The sequence below is a fragment of the Sinocyclocheilus grahami genome, unplaced genomic scaffold (genome assembly GCF_001515645.1).
Source record: "Sinocyclocheilus grahami isolate Dianchi unplaced genomic scaffold, SAMN03320097.WGS_v1.1 scaffold576.1, whole genome shotgun sequence".
Taxonomy (NCBI): Eukaryota; Metazoa; Chordata; class Actinopteri; order Cypriniformes; family Cyprinidae; genus Sinocyclocheilus; species Sinocyclocheilus grahami.
The window spans coordinates 105,824-125,030 of NW_015505755.1; the positions used below are offsets into that span (position 1 = coordinate 105,824).

At 41.1% G+C, this 19,207-nt stretch overlaps 1 protein-coding gene across 3 annotated transcripts in view; it reads left to right on the plus strand.

Annotated features, from left to right (window-relative positions):
* Positions 1 to 17,169, plus strand: part of LOC107556701 (regulating synaptic membrane exocytosis protein 1-like) — a 114,818-nt gene extending 97,649 nt beyond the window's left edge. For all 3 annotated transcript variants that reach the window (XM_016239871.1, XM_016239872.1, XM_016239873.1), the window contains 13 exons: positions 891 to 974; positions 1,177 to 1,290; positions 1,560 to 1,666; positions 1,929 to 1,967; positions 3,792 to 3,907; positions 4,004 to 4,164; positions 5,048 to 5,200; positions 11,328 to 11,545; positions 13,573 to 13,723; positions 14,734 to 14,840; positions 15,355 to 15,456; positions 15,654 to 15,793; positions 16,005 to 17,169. In XM_016239871.1, coding sequence (XP_016095357.1) covers positions 891 to 974; positions 1,177 to 1,290; positions 1,560 to 1,666; positions 1,929 to 1,967; positions 3,792 to 3,907; positions 4,004 to 4,164; positions 5,048 to 5,200; positions 11,328 to 11,545; positions 13,573 to 13,723; positions 14,734 to 14,840; positions 15,355 to 15,456; positions 15,654 to 15,793; positions 16,005 to 16,223 — 1,711 coding nt within the window. In that variant the 3' untranslated portion in view covers positions 16,224 to 17,169. The remainder of the gene's footprint in view (positions 1 to 890; positions 975 to 1,176; positions 1,291 to 1,559; positions 1,667 to 1,928; positions 1,968 to 3,791; positions 3,908 to 4,003; positions 4,165 to 5,047; positions 5,201 to 11,327; positions 11,546 to 13,572; positions 13,724 to 14,733; positions 14,841 to 15,354; positions 15,457 to 15,653; positions 15,794 to 16,004) is intronic.
* The last annotated feature ends 2,038 nt before the right edge of the window (positions 17,170 to 19,207 follow it).

The following is a 19,207-nucleotide window of genomic DNA, read 5'->3' on the forward strand; positions in this document are numbered from 1 at the left end:
ATATGAAGAGTTTATTTGCAAAAACAGATAACTCCGTTTGTTTTTTTGTTTTTTTTAAATCATATATTTTTTATTATGTTATCATGTTTTTATTGTGTTAGCTATAGCTGTTTTTTTAGTTATTTTTTAGCTTAATCAAAATAACCCAACTGCAATTTAATTGAGATTAATTGGAATGCACAATGAAAAAGCATGATTCCTTAGAATTGTTATCTGATTTTGCAAATTAACTCTTCATAAATATTTAGTTCAGTCATGAAACTCTAGATGGTGCAGGCTGATGGGTTGTTAACGTAACTGATGATATTCAGAGAGTTAAACAACTTGGCACAAGCTGATTGGTTCATGCTGCATATGCAGCCAGTGAGCTTACCTCCTTGCATTTATATGGCTGGCTAGCATTCACTAGAGATTCCTGCAGCGTGCTTTCAGAGTTTCTCTGAAACACTCCACCTTCCCCAGCTCCAACTGTATAGATCTGCTACGGGATATTTTATATGCCATTTGTGCAGCAGCAGTATGTCTTAAATACTCACGGCACCGTATCGCCGTATGCATTGGCAGACGCAAGTTCCTGTACTTGCTTGCAGCAGCAGCAATAATCTACAACTACAGCAATAACCAACAGCAGCAGCAGCGTAGCAGATCTATTCCACCAAGACCAAATACATTAACATTGTCATATCCATCACCATGTTAAATCAGCTAAGAGTTGTCATGATTTAAATATATATATATAATCTTAAGTGTTTTCACCATCCTTTTCTGTAACTGTTTCAAAGAAAAAAGTCAAAGAAGCACCACCTGGCCTTGAGCTCCATAATGTCTTTCCATTTAGCTTCCTACATTCCTCCTTTTGTTTTTCCCACTCTGTTTGTTTTCTGGATTAGTCATTTTCCATCTCACAGGCATTCTGGCAATTTGGATAGGCCAAGCTGTCAGATAGCTAACAAGAAAACCATTGATTGCGACAGGTGAGATCTCATCATAGCCCTTTAAACATCTCTTTATCACTTATCTGTATTTGTTTTCTGTCAATTTATTCTTACTCACTATTTTTACCTTTGTTTGTTATTGGTTTACCCATTTCAGATGTCTGAGTTTTTGTTATTTTATTGCATAATTTCTCTTTTTTATCTTTTTGCCCTTGCCCTTTTCTGCTATGGCTGTGTTTAGACTCCAGCCCACCTCTATCCTCAGGGGTGGCAGGAGGAGGAGAGAGCCTCCCCTCAGGGCCTTTGGCCAGACCAACTTAGGGGGTTCCTGCCCTAACTCCCCACGAGCTGACAGGTGCATGCTGGGAGCCCCTCAGAACTTGGCTGTACCTGTACCTGCTTTATTTTGCGAACTACTGCTTACTGTGATGTCCTAATCGTAAAAAGTCAATATAAAATGACTAATTTCACCTCCAAATCTCAAATCTGCGTTCTTGTGCTTCTGTAATCACAGTACATAATGTAGTACAATTAAATAAAATATTTTAATAACATTTTAAAATCTAATGCAAAGTAGTAATCAGTCCATTTTTCTACTTTCCTACAAAATCTCTCTCTTCCCAGAGAACTTCCGCATGGTGGACATTATTCCCCGGCAGGAACCACGTCATTAGGGCGCAGGGGCAGACAGCTACCACAACTCCCTGCAAAGAGCAGCAGTATAGAGCAAGGTAAGCAATTCATTCTCTCTCTTTCTAAATACTCACAAAATCAGACAGCAGTAATCTGGAATGCTGGTACCATCCAAATTCACACCCAAAACCCATCAATCTCTCCCAGTGCCAGTTGCCTTTATAAATGCCATATAATATCATGGCTCCTGTATCCGTAGCCTTTTTTCCATGTGGTCAACAAGTTGTTGATCTTTCTACCTTACTCCTTTCTGTCTCTTCTCATGCCATTTCTCATTCCTTCAACCCCATCTTAATGAAGACCATGTCAACAGTAAACCTGAGGAGAAACCTAACTCAGGTATCTCATTCCATTCTCTGCATTTTGCCCTAGAATTGATCACATGCTTGTCCAAAACGCCACAATATTTGGAACATATAGTAACTCAACCAAGTTGGTTATTTGCTTGTCAACCAGCCATTTTGTTCCAAAAACAGGTTGACCATCTTTAGATGGTTTGTTCTTGGTCAAAGATGATTTGCCTGCGTGAACCAACTAATGAACAGTTTGAAGCTGTTAAAAACCAGTTACCATTGTTCCAAAATGTAGATGCTACAGGCAAAACCATGGTTGATTTTGGGATTTATTTGCTTCCATAACATGTCTTCTTTCAGACTAGTGGAAAGAAAACATCCAATATACATCTATATATACATTTAAGTGTTTATTTTATTATCTGTTTGTATTTGTAGATTTCAATTACAATACATAATCTTAAAAAGCAGCATTTACATACATATTTGAATCTATATTCCTAAGGTTTTTACAAAGGGATTTGCTCATATAACATTCACTTGATTTATATAACATTGTATTCCTAAAAACATCATAATTTTTTTTTCTTTTCAGTATTTTCTGATTTATAGAAACCCAAAATCACTTTAATATGTCAACAAATTCAAACAGGAATTTTGTACCTGGCTTTATCCAATGTGCAGATTTTCTTTTCTGGAAAATATGCAAATATGCACATAATGCTATTTACATATTTGAACTTTTAATAAAACTTGTAATAAAAAACAATTGTTCTGTAATCAGTCAACTGGAGAAGTATGTTGATAATCCTTTTTTTATCCTATTCATATGTAACTGTCACCCCCATTTTTTAAAACAGGCATGAACGTGCACTATCCAAACTTAAATTATTGTAATTTATGAACACTTTGGAATACAGACCTAAAGTTGGTCTCTTTTTAAAGATGAAAATTAGCAGATTATTGCAAAAGTGGAATTTTTTCAAAAAATGTAAGTATCAAAAAGTTATAGAAGTTTAAATTTTCTGTAAAGAAAATGCACTAATAATTGTATTATATTTTATATATAATAAATATTTTACATAACAGGTAAAATACATTTACTCTAAAATTGGTATAAAATTAAAGCCTTATGTCTCAGTAAATTATGGTCCAAATTTGAAGTTGATATGAAAACAATTGAGGTTTTCTGTGAGATTTTATTTAGGGCGTTATACCACAAACAGCCACCGGGTGCCATCCAAACTCCATTGAATTTTTTTAATGAATTTTTTTCTGTCACAAATGTCTAGATTTCTCTGTCAGTATTACTTATATTCAAAATAACCGCCAAATATGGAATCCTGAGACTCAGACCTTTCCAATGATATGTTTTTGTCAAGATTATAAAATGGTTTGATTCTGAAAGACCGTAATGCATTTTGTAATGACACTTGACACTGCCGCTAAAGGGGAGGAGACCACCAAAAGATTTTAAAGTACCATTTCCATGGTAACGCAATGTCTGATTTCAAAATGGTTTTCACAGGATGAATCTTGATGATGAATTTCAAATGATTTATAATTTATGCTGATTACTTAAAGATTTGATGGATAAAAAGGACAACAAAAAAAGAGCACCAAGCATCCCACAGGCTTAACGGTGACAGTTAAGGGGTTGGATTTTCCAGCAGAGAAGACTTAACATTCAGTTCCACCAAAAGTAACATTGCAGCAAAAAATACTGTTTGTTCACTGGCAGAGATGTCGACTGTTGTCCAAATGTTCTTATTTCATTTTTAATTAACACTTTTTTTGTGCTACTTTAAATGAGATTGCTTTGTCCCCTCTTCCATTTTTCTGCTTTTTTCCCCTTTCTGTCTTGATGCAGCTCTAGCAGTGGAAGAGCGGGCTCGTCAGTTGCAAATGAGAGTACATTCCCATCGGCCGGCCTCTTATGCCAGCTCTAGTCCCGACCCAGAGGCAGAGCTCAAAAACAGGAGAGATGTGAGTGTAAAACTGCTTTTTAGGCCTCCAACTCAAGTGTCTGGCAGTGCTGTTATGTATGGCAGGTCGCTAATTCTTTTTTCATTGATGGTTTAGATGTATAAGGATCAGAGGAGGAGTTGTGATAACATGTCTGCGAGGTCATCAGACAGTGACATGAGCGATGCATCAGCCATCTCCCATGCCAGCAGTGCCTCACGACTGAGTGCCACCAGCTACATGTCCATTCAGTCTGAGAGACCACATGGGAGAATCAGGTTAGCCTATTAAGAAACACACGGGATCCAAATGTAACACTCCGCAAGTGTGATAAACTGTTTAAAAATAGGATAACTATAAATTGATAGTGGCCGTTAACTTTATTAGAAAATGCAACATAATACAAGGTCGTAAAAATGATAGTGTGATATTAAATATTAACGCTGATATTAACAACACAAGCTACACAAATCAGACATAAAAACTTTTGTTTGTCTCTTTTTATTTTTAAATCAATATGGTACAAGTTTATCCTATTAAAGTCATGTAATAAAAGTAATTAAAAAGTAGTTACCTTAAATTAACAATGTAATAGATGACTACAAGTTGTTTGTTTGTTTATTTATTTGACAATTGGGGTTCAAAATGTGGATTGAATTTATACCCTACACACCCACTAGGTATATTCAGCCTAAGTCCGTGAAGATAAGACTTAGGTCAGAATTCACACATACTTAATATGTGTATAGGACATGACAGTAAAAGTTTTTGTACTTTTTACTCTTTCTCTCTCTTTAGCGCTCTGCTATTTTTCCTTTCTCTGAAAAAAAAAATCATATTCTGTTCCATCACCTCAAAATTACATCAATGTTCACTTGCAATCCTTATTTATCTCCCTCTACAGCAATCATAATATTTCTCCCAAGTAAAATTGTAAAATGATTCTATACAAAGCAGCAATTATTCAATTTGGGTCACAAAAACTTATGCGTGTCCTGAGGTTGTGATATTTCTTTTTTGTTATTAATGGTGTGTTGGCATTTGCATGCTCTTAAGTCTTCTGCATGGCTTGTGACATTTTTATTTTCTGCATGATTTACTTTTCTTGCTATTACGGCTTGTGCTCTATTGCATGCATGCATATTGCATTGGGGGTCAAAGGTCGAAGTCGTTGGAGAGTTGTAAAGGAGATGAAAAGAAGGAGAGAAGGATTTCATGGGGGGTGAATGGAACAGACAACCGGAGGAGTTTGGGAAAGAGACGTTTCTCTGAGGAGCTTAAACGCAGGCGTCATACGGTGGCTGGAGATGTGAGGTAACAGGGACCAGCTCCCCCTGCCCAAGTCTTCACCTTAACCACCACCGAATAAAAGTTTTTCCTTACCTTATTGTCTTATTTCTGCTGATAGCACTGGTTATTTACATACACTTTCTGCATTGTTTTACCTTCTCATTTGCTAAAAGAACTTTGCAAACAGCGCATAGAAAATTACTCAACAAATCTTCTCATCTTGCTGGCCAGCAGACTACCGCAATCAATCATACTTCACTGGGACTGTATGATCCCAGCAATCCAAATTCCATTGTCGGCTCTTTAAAATGCAAAAAGCATGCTCAACCACACCGCACATCTGGACATGTGCCCAGTTCTTCTCCAACATTTGATTCTCATTTGATGAATTACTGCTGCCATGACCACTAGAAAATGTAGGCAAACATCTCTCTTAAATGAAATTCCATTTACCACCTGCATACTATGGTTGGTAATAGTGCAAACGTACTTTTGTGAACATGGCACATTCTATAATAAGACTAATTTACATAGACAGGAGGCAATGACAATGCTAAGAAAAAATAGCATTCCTGGCATTGAGCATGTCATTAACAATGCCATGGTTATGGGATTTATTACCGTAGAGTGCATGAATTGATAAATAAGTATACCTTGAGTGCAATTATGTCACTTCAGATAAAAGCATATAATTAAAAAGATAAACTACATAAATGTAAATATAAAATGAAAAAAAAAGAATGGTTTTAATTGTTATATTAATTGTTAAAATATTAATAATTCAGTAATCCTTGAAATGCTTTTAAAATTGAAAACTTTGACTTATTGAAAAAAAAATCATTACAATTATTTAATAAACACTTAACTTGTATTACACATTCTAAGTAACTAGATACTAGACATTGATAGACATTATTTAGTATATGATCCTCTAGCTAAGTCTGGTTCTTCTTGAGGCTTTCCCCCCTCCACATCTTAAACATCTAACATTTTTGTTTTTGTCCTTGCCACAGTTTAAGACATCATGATTTTCTTTAAAGATGCTATAAAATCACAAAAATTGTGAATAGTTCTGTATACAAATAAAAATTAATGTTCTTGAGTCACTAGTCACTAGAAAAATTGTATGGCCAAAGTGGATAAGCAGAATCAATACATATCATAAACATATCACCAAATGCCTTAAATGGGTTAGAAAAACTGTTTTAAGTTGGTATCTTTAATTGGACATTGTTTTTGGAATAACGAACATCCTATCGATTCATTTCCTCTCTCTTTTCTGACATCTTTGGGCTTTACTAACCAATTATATCTTCAATGTTTCTGATCAATTTGAAGCCACACACCAGATATCAATTTAAATGAAGTCTGCTTGGTTCAAACAAACATAGGTATTTGACGTGAAATCATTTTGGGAAGTTGCCTAGTGTGACAAACTTAACATTTAAAACTATTTTATAAAGCTAATTTTTTATGATTACAATGCATGCCATTTTTGATACATAAATTGACTATGAAATATTTATTAACCTTTAAAATTAGCTTGTGAAGGTAGAATGTTGTTAAAAATAGTGAAGAACTAAAATGTTATATTGTCTAAAATATACGTTTTTCTATACATTCATGAATTGTAAACTAAAATACTGATGTTGAAAAATTGAGAAAGTATTAATATATTTATTATATATATTCATTTTAATCTTTTTATTATTTGATATATCTTAATTTTACCAAAAAGAGGATTCAACTATTCATATTGTAATGGAATATTCTTCTCTGCTGTCTTAAAATGATCCTTTACACTACATGTAGTTTGAGAGGTTCATTGTGCATGCTGTTTGATTTTATTTGTTTGTATTCGGCTTCATTTACATCCCACTCTCTGTGTCTGTGTAAATGTATGTCCTGTGCATTGCATTGTGTGTATCAGAGCCATCTTTGCATGCGTCACCTCATACATCCCAATACTGAGTCAGCACTGGATCCTCCCAAACCAACACTCCTGTCTGCTCACCCTCTGTCACTACCCTCCAGCCTATGGAAGAGAGACCCGCCTCCTTACTTCCTATCCCCACCCTATGTCCAGCAGAGAGGGGGTTAGGGTGTGGAGATGATGGGGAGAGTGCAACTGGACAGTCCTGCAGTACCTTGAATCCGTCATAGGGCGCAGACACACGGCAGCTCCTCCGAACCCCCAGGGGGCAGCAGAGGACATGGCTGCGTCATAATATAGACAGTTCGAACAAATAAACCAAAAATGTTGCTGTTTAATTAACACAGTTCTGTTAACTCAAATGTAAATATAGTTTTAAGAACCTCATTAAGCAAAATTACACTTTTGAGTCTTTTAGTCACTGTGTTCCCTATCAAAAGCTACTCTCGATGCTGCGTTTCAATAATGCTGATGAGAACATTTTTTGTTCGACCGGTTGTGAAGCACGTGTGTCAACACGCCAAGAATTTGCTTAAATAACCTTGGTGGGTAAGTCTAAATAACCTCGCTATGTCTCCGCCCTCGCTGCTGAAGTGCACCCTGGCACTTCTTCAGAGCGAGCCGAGGACGCGGGTTCTCTTTCTTCTGGCGAAATGGAAACGGAGAGCGCCAACTCTGAGCAATCCTCACACGATGACAAATAATTTGAGGAATTGCTGGAGGTGGTGATTGACGCTGTGGCCAGGCTTAAATTGGACTGGCCACAAGAGCAAGAGAACCCCAGGCACTCCAAGTTAAATGACAGATTTCTGTCGGGTGGCCAGGGGGAGAGATCCCAACATCGATCTCTTGCAGATTAACATCCTCGCTGGTGGGGAAGGCGTTTCAAGCAGCGGGTCAGGCTGGTGCTGCCCTGCACACCATGGCGGTTCTGCTGAAGGACCTGAGCACGGCCAGGAGCATTAGTGAGGCGTTTTCAGAGCTGCACCGAGCCACGGATCTGTCTCTTTGTGCGACCAAGCAGACAGCCCGCGCCACTGGCCGTTCTATGGCTGCTATGGTTGCCATGGAGAGACAACTGTGGCTCAACCTCACGGGCATCAAGGATAGGGACAAGGTGTACCTCTTTGATGCCCCTGTGTCACCTTCCGTCCTATTTGACGACTCAATGAATACGGTCATCAGTAGGTTCCGGGAGACACGCAGAGGCATTTGATAAGTTTCTCCCCCGCCATGCTCAGGCGTCGGGGCTGTCGCCCACTTAGCCCCAACCCAGTGCGGTGGCGAGAGTCACAGAAGGAGAGTGTGGCAAGCCGTGTGCCCACTCGAAGGGACTGGGGAGCGGCTCGCCACTCTCAGCAGCCAAGCAAGAAGCCGGATCTGAGGACGAACAGGGTCGAGCACCCGGGACCGTGGGGGTGTGCCCCCCCGGGGAGGGGCGCGAATAGTTCCAACAGAGAGTAGAGGCTCCTTCCTAGCACCCTCAGGGGGCCACTGTACAATCTCCGCCGCCACTGGTGTTTCACAGAGCAGCAGACTCCAATGAAATGTTACGTGTTCAGTTGCCTCCTGCCACGTTTTGGGACGCCGGACATCTAACATCCCCCCCAACAAAGTGTCAAAACTAGTGCCCCTTTCAGAGAAACTGGTAGCGTTGAAGCTACTGCCAAATATCTCTCCATGGGTTGAAAGGACTGTAGGGAACGGCTACAGGATTCAGTTTGCATATTGTCCTCCGCGTTTCAATGGCGTGGTCTCCACTTCCGTGAAACCAGAACGAGTGCATTTGTTGACACAGGAATTGCAAGCTCTGCTGGACAAAGGGATCATAGAACGTGTTCCCCTGCCAGACAGAGAGTCAGACTATTACAGCCGGTATTTTCTGGTTCCCAAGAAAGATGGGGGCTTGTGTCCAATTTTAGATCTTCGCGGGTTGAGCCGCTACCTCAGAACAAATTTCAAAATGTTGACAATCAGGATGATTGTGTCTCAGATCCAATCAGGCGATTGGTTCGTGACGATCGATCTCAAGGACACATATTTTCACATAGAGATCTTGCCACAACACAGGAAGTTCCTGAGGTTCACTTTCGAGGGTGAAGCTTACCAGTATCGGGTTCTTCCATTCGGCCTAGCCTTGTCATCCCGCACATACACAAAATGCATGGACAGCACAATGACAGAACAATGTCCCCTCTACTTCTCTCTGACTCCTCCAGCTCCCCTGGGTTTGGACGTGATGGCCCATATGTGGCCCATACTGCATCTTTACGCATTTCCTACGATCACTCTGCTCCGGGGAGTCCTGGCCAAGGTCCGTCAACAAGGGTTTCACCTCTTACTGATAGCGCCCCGTTGGCCGACCAGAGTGTGGTTCTCAGATCTAATATCCCTCCTCGACGGCTCGCCGTGGGCGATTCCGTTCAGGAGGGATCTTCTCTCTCAGGCACAGGGGACAGTGTTTCATCCCTGGCCCGGGCTCTGGAACCTTCATGTCTGGCCTCTGAGGGGGACCAACTAAGAGATGCTGGACTTCCAGCCGACATAGTAGAGACTATTCTAAGTGCTAGGGCTCCTTCCACTAGAAGAAGTTATGCCCTCAGATGGCGTGTTTTCGAAAGTTGGTGTATGACACACCATGCAGATCCAGTTCACTGCCAAATTGTTTCAGTGCTGGAGTTTCTACAAGAGAATCTGTCCTCAGGCACATGTCCTGGTATTCTCAGAACCTATGTGGCCGCTATTTCGGCTTGCCATGCTCTGATTGATGGGGTTTCTGTGGGAAAGCTCCCTCTAGTTGCCCGCTTTATTCGTGGAGCCAAGCGGTTGAGGCCTCCCACTAGAGCGGCAGCCCCTTCATTGGACTTAGCTGTAGTGCTCGAGGGTCTGGTTGACACCCCTTTCGAACCACTAGAGTCAGCACCTGTCAGTTTTCTGACCCTAAAGATGTTTTTTCTAATTGCTATTATTATCTGAAGAGAGATGGGGATTTGCAGGCTCTGTCAGTCTCACCATCCTGCCTAGACTTTGCCCCTGGGCTGATCAAAGCTATTTTGCATCCTCACCCTAATTATATTCCGAACGTTCCATTCTCGACCATACATCCGGTGGTTCTTGAAGCCTTCTGCCCTCCGCCGTTCATGACACCGAAGCAAGAAAGACTTGATTTACTGTGTCCAGTACATGCTCTTCAGATTTACGTCCACCACACTAGCAGCTTTTCATATGCTATGGGGGCCGCAACCGAGTAAGCTACTCCATGCTACTCCGGGCTCGCGTGTCCTTGAGTCAACATCCCAGAGTCATGTCTGAGACCTCTTCAATGTTTGTGCACACACTACACAACCTTGGGGGGTCCAGACACTTCCAGTGCAGCCGCTTTGGTATTCTCGTTCCCATCAGCATTATTGAAACGCAGCATCGAGAGTAGCTTTTGATAGGGAACGTCTCAGGTTACTTAACTGTAACCCTGTTCCCTGAAAAAGCAGGAACGAGATGCTGCGCCTCAATGCCGCACTGTAGGTGTGACTGAGCGTCTCTTCAGACAAGGGTTTAACCTGAAGGTATGTCCATTTCGCATCTATTTATAACCTGCAGGTGCATGTAATCAAATGACGTCACCCACCGAGGTTATTTAAGCCAATTCTTGGGTGTTGGCACACGTGCTTCACAACCAGTCAAACAAAGAATGTTCTCATCAGCGTTATTGAAATGCAGCATCTCGTTCCCCCTTTTTCAGGGAACAGGGTTACAGTCAAGTAAACTGAAACGTTCCCTTTAAAACTATCTATATGATAGTGTACTCCTAAACTTAATTCACATAAGACAGATAATTCACTTTAGACAGACATATCCTTTAAAACTGTACAGTCTACTGTATGTCTTCTAAAGAAACGGATCAAAATGTGATGTGGAGTGCCACCCCACATTTTCAAGAAGCACATCAAACAGGAAAACAGGAAATAAAACTTGTCAAATGATTTTAAGGAGACTGATTTTCAGGGCCGGCCCATCGCATAGGCGAAATAGGCAAATGCTAAGGGCGTTTTTTTTTTATAATATTATTTTAGTTATTTTAGTACACCTCAAAAAGAATAAAGCATTCTGAATATAATTTTCAACAGTTAGTGTCTGTTTAGTGTCAGTTAGTGTCTTACCTTTGTATACTGTATCAACTAATTTGTCTCAGCTGTTCATCTAATTTTTACTTGCTTACAGTCGTCAAGTCAGAACCTCATCTGGTCGAAATATGCTAAAGAGCACAAGTGTTAGTGGTGACATCAACGCAACTGAGCGAACAGACGGCAGCCAGTCTGACACTGCCCTGGGAACAGTCGGAACCGGAGCAAAAAAACGTCGCTCCAGTCTCAATGCTCGATTCGTGGCTATCGTGGGAAACCGTCGCAGCCGAAGCACCTCACAGATCAGTCAAACAGGTTAGTGTCTGTAGCTCGGCATTATGTGCCAACTCGGCATTATGTGTTATATTAACCAATAATGCCACAGTGCATTTAAAGGTCCCCTGAAATGCTTAGAAACACGCAGCATTACTCTATGTGTTGACGTCATTTTAACTGAAACAGGAAGACAGGGCGGGACATATCAAGCAGCCCCGACCCTTTTTAAAATAGCCAATAATGTTTGTTTATATCACAGCTTGGGCTAAAGCCGCTCAGAGCCGTTGAGCTCCGTAAAGCCGCATTTGACAGGGTATGCCAGCCACAATCTGACGTGACGTCAAAAAAATTGTTGAGCCGTTTTGGCGGAAGTGACGAACTGCAAGCTTTGAATGCTTATATCTTCTAAATGCGACTTTTGTTACTGTTTTGGAGCACACTGCCTTATAGATAACCTTAAGACTAACATATTGATACTAACTTTCATGGGGACTTTAAATCAAAAAAAAAAAAACCTCATCCTGTTATTTTATTCCCTATTTAAATTTTTATGTGAATTAAAAATGAGATTTTATTTATTTTTAAGCACAATAATTAAAACAAATGTAACATACATTTGTAAACTTTAGAATTTCTACTTGATCTGACTCAGAGAAATGTCTTTGTATTGGTCTAACCTAATGTGGTCAGGCTGATTTAGTCACATAAAATCTAATTTTTGGCACAACATATGCTCATTGAATCAATTTGCCTCTACCTACATTTTTGTTTCCAAAAACATGCCTATAAATATAATTCACTGCATGTTCCAGATGAAATAAACACTAGTCGTAGTAAAACCCCAATAACTATTCCTTTTCAAACTAATTATGACAACAGGGGTAGATTAAATAAGACTTATTTTCACATGGTTCCTTGCACAATACAATGTTATGACCTCAAAACATTTTTACCATTGTGCATGATTTGTAATCTGATACATTTTCAGAAAATCAACTCGATATGTATGTAGTAAACTTAGCAATCAAAGACTAGTCCCGTGAAACACGTCACGATAAAAGAGCTCGAAGTCTTGTAGAAGCCAGTGATAATTTTACATGCTTTTATCACCAGTTTTTATTGCACATTTCAGTCTGAAAGTGTTGTGAAATGTGTAAGAAGCAATGTAATATAATTTGCAGAAATCACAGAATAGGCGCATTTTGGCCAATGAGCCTTGGAAACCAGTTTATATAAATGTTTTCAAGATTTCCATTTTAAGTATTATTGCTAGACAACACAAGAGGGCACTCAGTGTTTATGACACTGCATTTTAAGCCCACTTATGCTGAATTCAGAACTGCGTACAAGCATACTACTCCTACTATTTCTGCCATATAACAATACAGTGAAAATAGTAAGAGTAGTAAGAGAGTGTGTGGTTCCGAATTCAGCATTTGTCTTGATTAGTATATTGCTACGAGTTCAAGTTTATGCTTTAGCTATGGTTTGTCCTCATCAAACATGAACAGCGTCTTTTCAAAAGGGCACCTGTGGCCATTTTAGTGCTTTCAGATGTCAGGACTTACTCTGCATTGTTTGGTATAATAAGATTTTTCATCAGGCGACTCTTGTCACTGCCACAGAGCTTGTTCCTTTTGAAAAACTCTTGAAAGCACATTAGAGGAGTCTAAGACCTCCGGGGGAACTGCATTTTGTTCTCTCTGTTTTATGTAAGCAGACAAAAAGGGATTCAGGATGAGGAGACATGCCCTTGTTTTTAAGAGCGATAAAGGGGGGTGGTTAATGCAGTACGGTTTGCGTCCATCCCGGTGGGAGCTACAAGCACTGTCCAATTATTTTGCTGTGTGCTTTTAATATAAAAAAGGATGTAGTATAGTAAAGAGATAGTGTGCAGCTTGACCAGTATTGTTTAGAGAGGACATTGATCCAACTTTTTAAAACTTTATCACAGAAAATCATGTGAGAGATACTGATTTCTCCTTTTTTTTCCTCTAAAATGAATGATACAAACTACTCTTAAAAGTCTCTTTTCCTGATTGTTTGTGAAATCTGTCCATCTTCAGAGGCATCCAATAAGAAGTCAAAGGGCAGTCAAGGGACGATCCAGCGCAGTCAGGAGACGGGAATGGCTGTGGAATTGCAGAGGAATATGAGTCGTCAACCCAGCCGTGAATCCAACAACGGAAGCATGAACAGCTACAACTCAGAGGGCAGGTACATTTCCTTGTGCTTTATTAGTAACACAATCTGGCATACTTTTAAATATATGCAGGAATTCCCCCATGAGAATTTTTTTTCTTTTTTTGTATATTGCACTGCATTGGTGCAGTTTTTGGTGCACTTTTCCGAACATCTGTTGCATATTCTCTAAAACAACGTGGAAACATTTGTTCTTGTTATCATTTCATACCAATAGCCAGTTCTTGTATGTACATGGCTGTCCTAAAATATGGGTAATTTGGAGCAATTTCCTGTTTCTGTATTTATAATGATCCAACATAATTTAAAATTTTTCATATTTTCCCCATCTTAAGCCAAGATTATTATTGTCGAGAAACTGCAGCCTCCTTAAGTGTCCTTCCTGTTACCATGACAAAAGTCAGTCAGGCATTGCCATTATGCCATTAAAAAAAAAAGCTGTTCAGTTTGTGGGAACAACATGTCTGCATACAAACCTACAATACTTTGGGTACATTGATCATTAAAACAAGACCGATTAAACATAGATTTTTTTCCTCTCCAAAAATCTCAGATCTCATTAATAAAGACTGGAGTACACTACATGATTTTTCCCCGATTTTCCCCAGATTTACAGTTTAGATAAGTCCATGCTAGTTGCCGAAAGTCAGAGCTAGTCTGCAGAGTGCAGTTGACAGATTCCGTAGAAAATTGAGTAGTGTATGATGGTCACAGACTTTTTTTTTTTTAGAAACAGCCAATTTTAGAACACACGTTGTTTTCACATGTTGTTTCATCTCCTGAACGTTTCTGCGTGAGTTTGTTGTGATCAGAACAACTTGAAAGTCTGGTAGTGAATGATCCTCAGTCATTTAGTGTATGATGGCCAGTTTTCCTTTGTCACTATTCACAAAGTCGCTAAGTGTATGATGCCTAGTATTTTAAAAATCTATTCAGATTTAAAAATCATTCCAGCCTTAAATTTCCTTAAAAAGTCAGAAAGAACAACACCTGCAGTATTTCTTATCAATGTTTGTCTTGGTCAGTCCAATATTCCCAGCAGTTCGAGTCGAGACTCAATTCAGTGACTTTCTGGATGGACTGGGCCCTGCTCAATTAGTTGGTCGACAAACCCTTGCCACACCAGCAATTGGTAAGATTTTTTTATTTTTTATTTTGTGAAGTTTTTAATTTTTTTTCTAAAAACTCTTTCTCCCTTGTAGCATACTATCCTTTCCCATTTGCTGTAAGTTGTTTACAAATCTTAATTCATTATACATAATTATATATGCTATTGATTGTGATTAATTTTATGAATTTTATTTAATTAATTGATTGCATATATAAATATTTGTTGAAAAAAAGGCACCAATGTAATTTCAGACATTATATTATTAAGGTAGATGAATAGAAATAATTTAGAATTTAGTTCTGTTGTATTATTATTTCTGTATTTGTAATTATACTAAATACATTAAATTTACATCCCTAATTCACTTACATATTTCAGTACAAAATAAGAAAAAATAACTGCTTATGGAAACCGCAGTATGTCAATAATGTTTTTTGCATGAACCATTTGAGTAAATGCATTAAGCAAATGTACCATTTAAATAAAATGGATATTTTTAGTCATTGGTTTTACTTGCATATTCTGTGATATCCAGGTGACATTCAGATTGGCATGGTGAATAAGAAAGGCCAGCTGGAGGTGGAGGTGATAAGAGCACGCGGTCTCATCCAAAAACCAGGGTCCAAATCACTCCCCGGTGAGTCACTTCTGCTCTATTCTGAACTCACTGCATGTGATTCAAGCTCCATATGTATCTTATTACTCAGCCAGCATATAACTCATCGAGCAGTCCTTGCTGATACAAAAAGCAGTCAGATTTATCAGAGCTAGTCTACTGACTAATGTCAGTATACATTGTTAATATCTGCCTAATTTGATTCATTCTTTACATAGCTCCATATGTCAAAGTCTATCTTCTACACAACGGGGCGTATGTAGCTAAGAAGAAGACAAAAATTGCACGCAAGACACTCGACCCGCTGTACCAGCAAACGCTGCAGTTTGAAGAAAGTCCACAGGGTAAAGTGTTACAAGTGAGTCATGTGGTTTATTGGTCTTTTTTCAACATGTAGTTTCAATCCAGTTGATGAGGCAGCTGAACGAGACTTCTGTGAGAAAATGGCATTGAAGGGCTGCGTGTCTAGTTTAAATGGATCACATTCGTGGGATTAGATATTATTAACTTTGATTATGTGACCTGAGAGGGCCATCCACTGATGAATCTGTTGATTTTCATCCTATTAGGTAATTGTCTGGGGAGATTATGGGCGAATGGACCACAAATCCTTCATGGGAGTTGCACAAATCCTACTAGAGGAGCTGGACCTCTCCAGCAATGTGATTGGCTGGTACAAACTTTTCCCGCCTTCTTCCCTAGTCGACCCAACTCTTGCCTCTCTAACTCGACGTGCTTCTCAGTCATCCCTGGACAGTTCACCGGCACCTGCGGGGGTTCGATCGTAGTGGACTAATAATATAAAGCACAGTCTGAAAGACAACGGAACAACAATAAGAGCCAGGCAGGAAATGCGATGAAATAACACAAAACTTTGTTCAAATCTGACAATCACTTCTGTAACATTGTTTTTGTTTTCCTCTTTATGGGTAGCCCGTGTTCTGCCAAATTTGTTTGTCCAAAACGAAATTGTTTGTTTCTCTCACTGTTTGTTGCGTGAGACTTAGGGCTCTCTACACTAGCATGTGGGAAGCACCACTTTAGGGTGACATAGAAAGCAGGGTGATATTCAGTCAAGTCTTCATTGAAATCTACATTAGCTAGGTTTTAACAGAGCATCAGAATGTATCAACCCAAAAACAAAAGGTGACCTCTGACCAAGGGATTGTGGGGCTTCAGTCGAGGCCCTGTCTAAACCCTGTTTGTACTGATAGTGAAAGGTCAGGAACTTGAAAGACGTAGGGCGTCCCCTGGGGAGGTTGTCTGGAAGGGCAGGGCCTTTCTTGGTGCCTAAACCTGGAGGACCCAAAGCCATGGTCTATTTCCTCCAAAAAGTTCCTCTGTTCTCAAAGTTTGTGACAGCTAACGGAGACAGCTATTCTCTCATCTAGAATTTTTTTTGTAGCTTTTTTTAACATCTCTAGCACGTTTTACGATAAACAAGAGGTTTGTGTTGTCCAGTGTACTGTGAAAATGACAGGAAATGCTAAAAAAAAGAAATCGAAGACAACGTATCTGGAAAAATACACATTTCTTTGCACATTTTTATTTACATTTATTAACTGAAACCATTACATTAATCTACAGTACGTTGCAATACATCATCTTATCCAGTGAACTGAATTCGATTTTTAGATATTTACACTTATCATTAAATGCTATTAAAAAGTAGATATTTAGTTAATGAAAAACGTCTCTGTTACGTATGGTAACCCTCGTTCCCTGAAGGAGGGAACGGAGACGTCACGTCGGATGACCGACGAAATTGGGATCTCGCTTAGAGAGACCAATCTACTTCGAGTGTAAACTAAACGAGCCAATGCACATTGGCATGCAATTATTGCATCCAGCTGCCACTGATCACAGCATGAGTATAAGTAGGCAGCAGATGCAGCGCATATTCAGCTTTTCGCTGAGGAGCCGAGCCGGTGACCCGGCCGCTCAGCGGTGGTACAGGAGCTGTGGTGACGGGACGTGACGTTCCCTTTCAGTCAGTCACTCTCGACGTCACGTCGGATGACCGACGAAATTGGGATCCTACCAAAAGGCCACAGCTACTGCCCCTTCCAGTGTCCTGTGGAAGCCACCTGCGCCCCTACTTTTTGGCATAGGCCAGGGCTTGCACAAGAGGACCAGCTACTGCTGCTATGGCACCACCCACTGAGTAAGACTGGATAAAACTGGGAAAACGTACCCGTTCTACTTGGAACAGGGACGTTACGGAAGCTCTAACCTTCCCGAAGGAGATTTCGGAAGCAATACACATATGAACATTCCTTGGGTGCATATGGAAGAATGGAGGTGATTGTAACCCTCTTGGAATGGCAGAAGTCTGCTGGGGAAACACGGGCTCGAGGCTATACTGTGGACTTTACACATATGGAACCCAGCCTTCTACCGGTTCTCGAGGATTCAACGAGTGAAGGGCTGGCGCCGGACGCTCCACCACATCTGGCTGCCGAGGGAATGGAGGAGCTCAACAGGGTCTACTATATGGACTCTCTGTTTTTTTTTTTGCAAGCCGACCCGAAGCCGGGGCCTCTCAGTGCTTCTACCCATTTGAGGTGAGAACACAGGAGGATACTGGCTCTACACGAAGGCTATAGAATCTAGCGAACGTGTTAGGGGTCTCCCAGCCCGCAGCTCCCTGCGTGCAGGTCCCCTACCCTCTCGATGGAGGCCAATGCCAGCAGGAGAAAAGTCTTCATCGAAAGAAATTTCAGCTCGACCATCTGCAAAGGCTCAAATGGGTCCTGCTGTAGTGCTGTGAGCACTAGAGTCAGGTCCCAAGAGGGTATAGAGGGGGGTGCAAGAAGGCTCACTGGGGGAAACGCATACTTGCGAAGGCCCCGCAGCCAGCTGTGTGCCAGTGCGTCCACGCTGAGTGTTACCTTGGCAGGGAGAAGAACAACTGGCAGTGAGAGGTTTCTGGAGAGGCAAACAGGTCTACCTGAGCGGCTCCGAAACGTTTCCAAACCAGCTGGACCGTCTGGGGATGGAGTCGCCATTCTCCTGGGAGCGCAGCTTGAGCCAGCTCGTCGGCTGCCCGGTTGAGCAGCCCAGGAATGTGAACAGCACGAAACAACCTCAGATGCTTCTGACTCCAGAGGAGGAGGTGGCGGGCGAGTTGCGACATGCGACAGGAGCGCAGACCACCTTGTCGGTTGATGTACGCAACAGTCGTTGTGTTATCCGTGCGGACTAGTACATGCTTGCCTCGTAAGCGTCCTTTGAGACGGCTCAGGGCAAGGTGCACTGCCTGCAACTCGAGGCAGTTGATGCCAGTGCAGTTGCGGTCCTGTCCAAATCCCTGACACGGCAAGCCTGTTGTACATGGCCCCCCAGCCGGTGGTTGAGGCATCCGTGCAAACCACAGCATGCCTGGAGACCTGCTCTAGGGGCACTCCTGCCCGGAGAAACGCAAGGTCTGACCACGGGGGGAAGGTTTGGCAGCAGGCCGGTGTAACTTGGACCTGCTGGGCAAGTTCTCCACCGTGTCGCCAAAAAGGCCGGCCTGGGACACGGGGGCGTTCAAGAATCGTGTCTTGCCATCTCACGCATGTCACCAGTCACAGCCAGAAATGGCGCTCCTGGACCACCATAGTGGACATTGCACGACCCAGAGACTGCGCTGTAACCTTCGTCGTTCGTGGCGCGAGGTCTGCCTCAGTGCGGAGTTCTCTGCGAACTTCCAGGTCGTGACCAGCCTCGTGCAAGTCCCTCAGTGCCTTGGCCTGGTACACTTGCAATCACGCCGTAGCGTGTAAGGCGG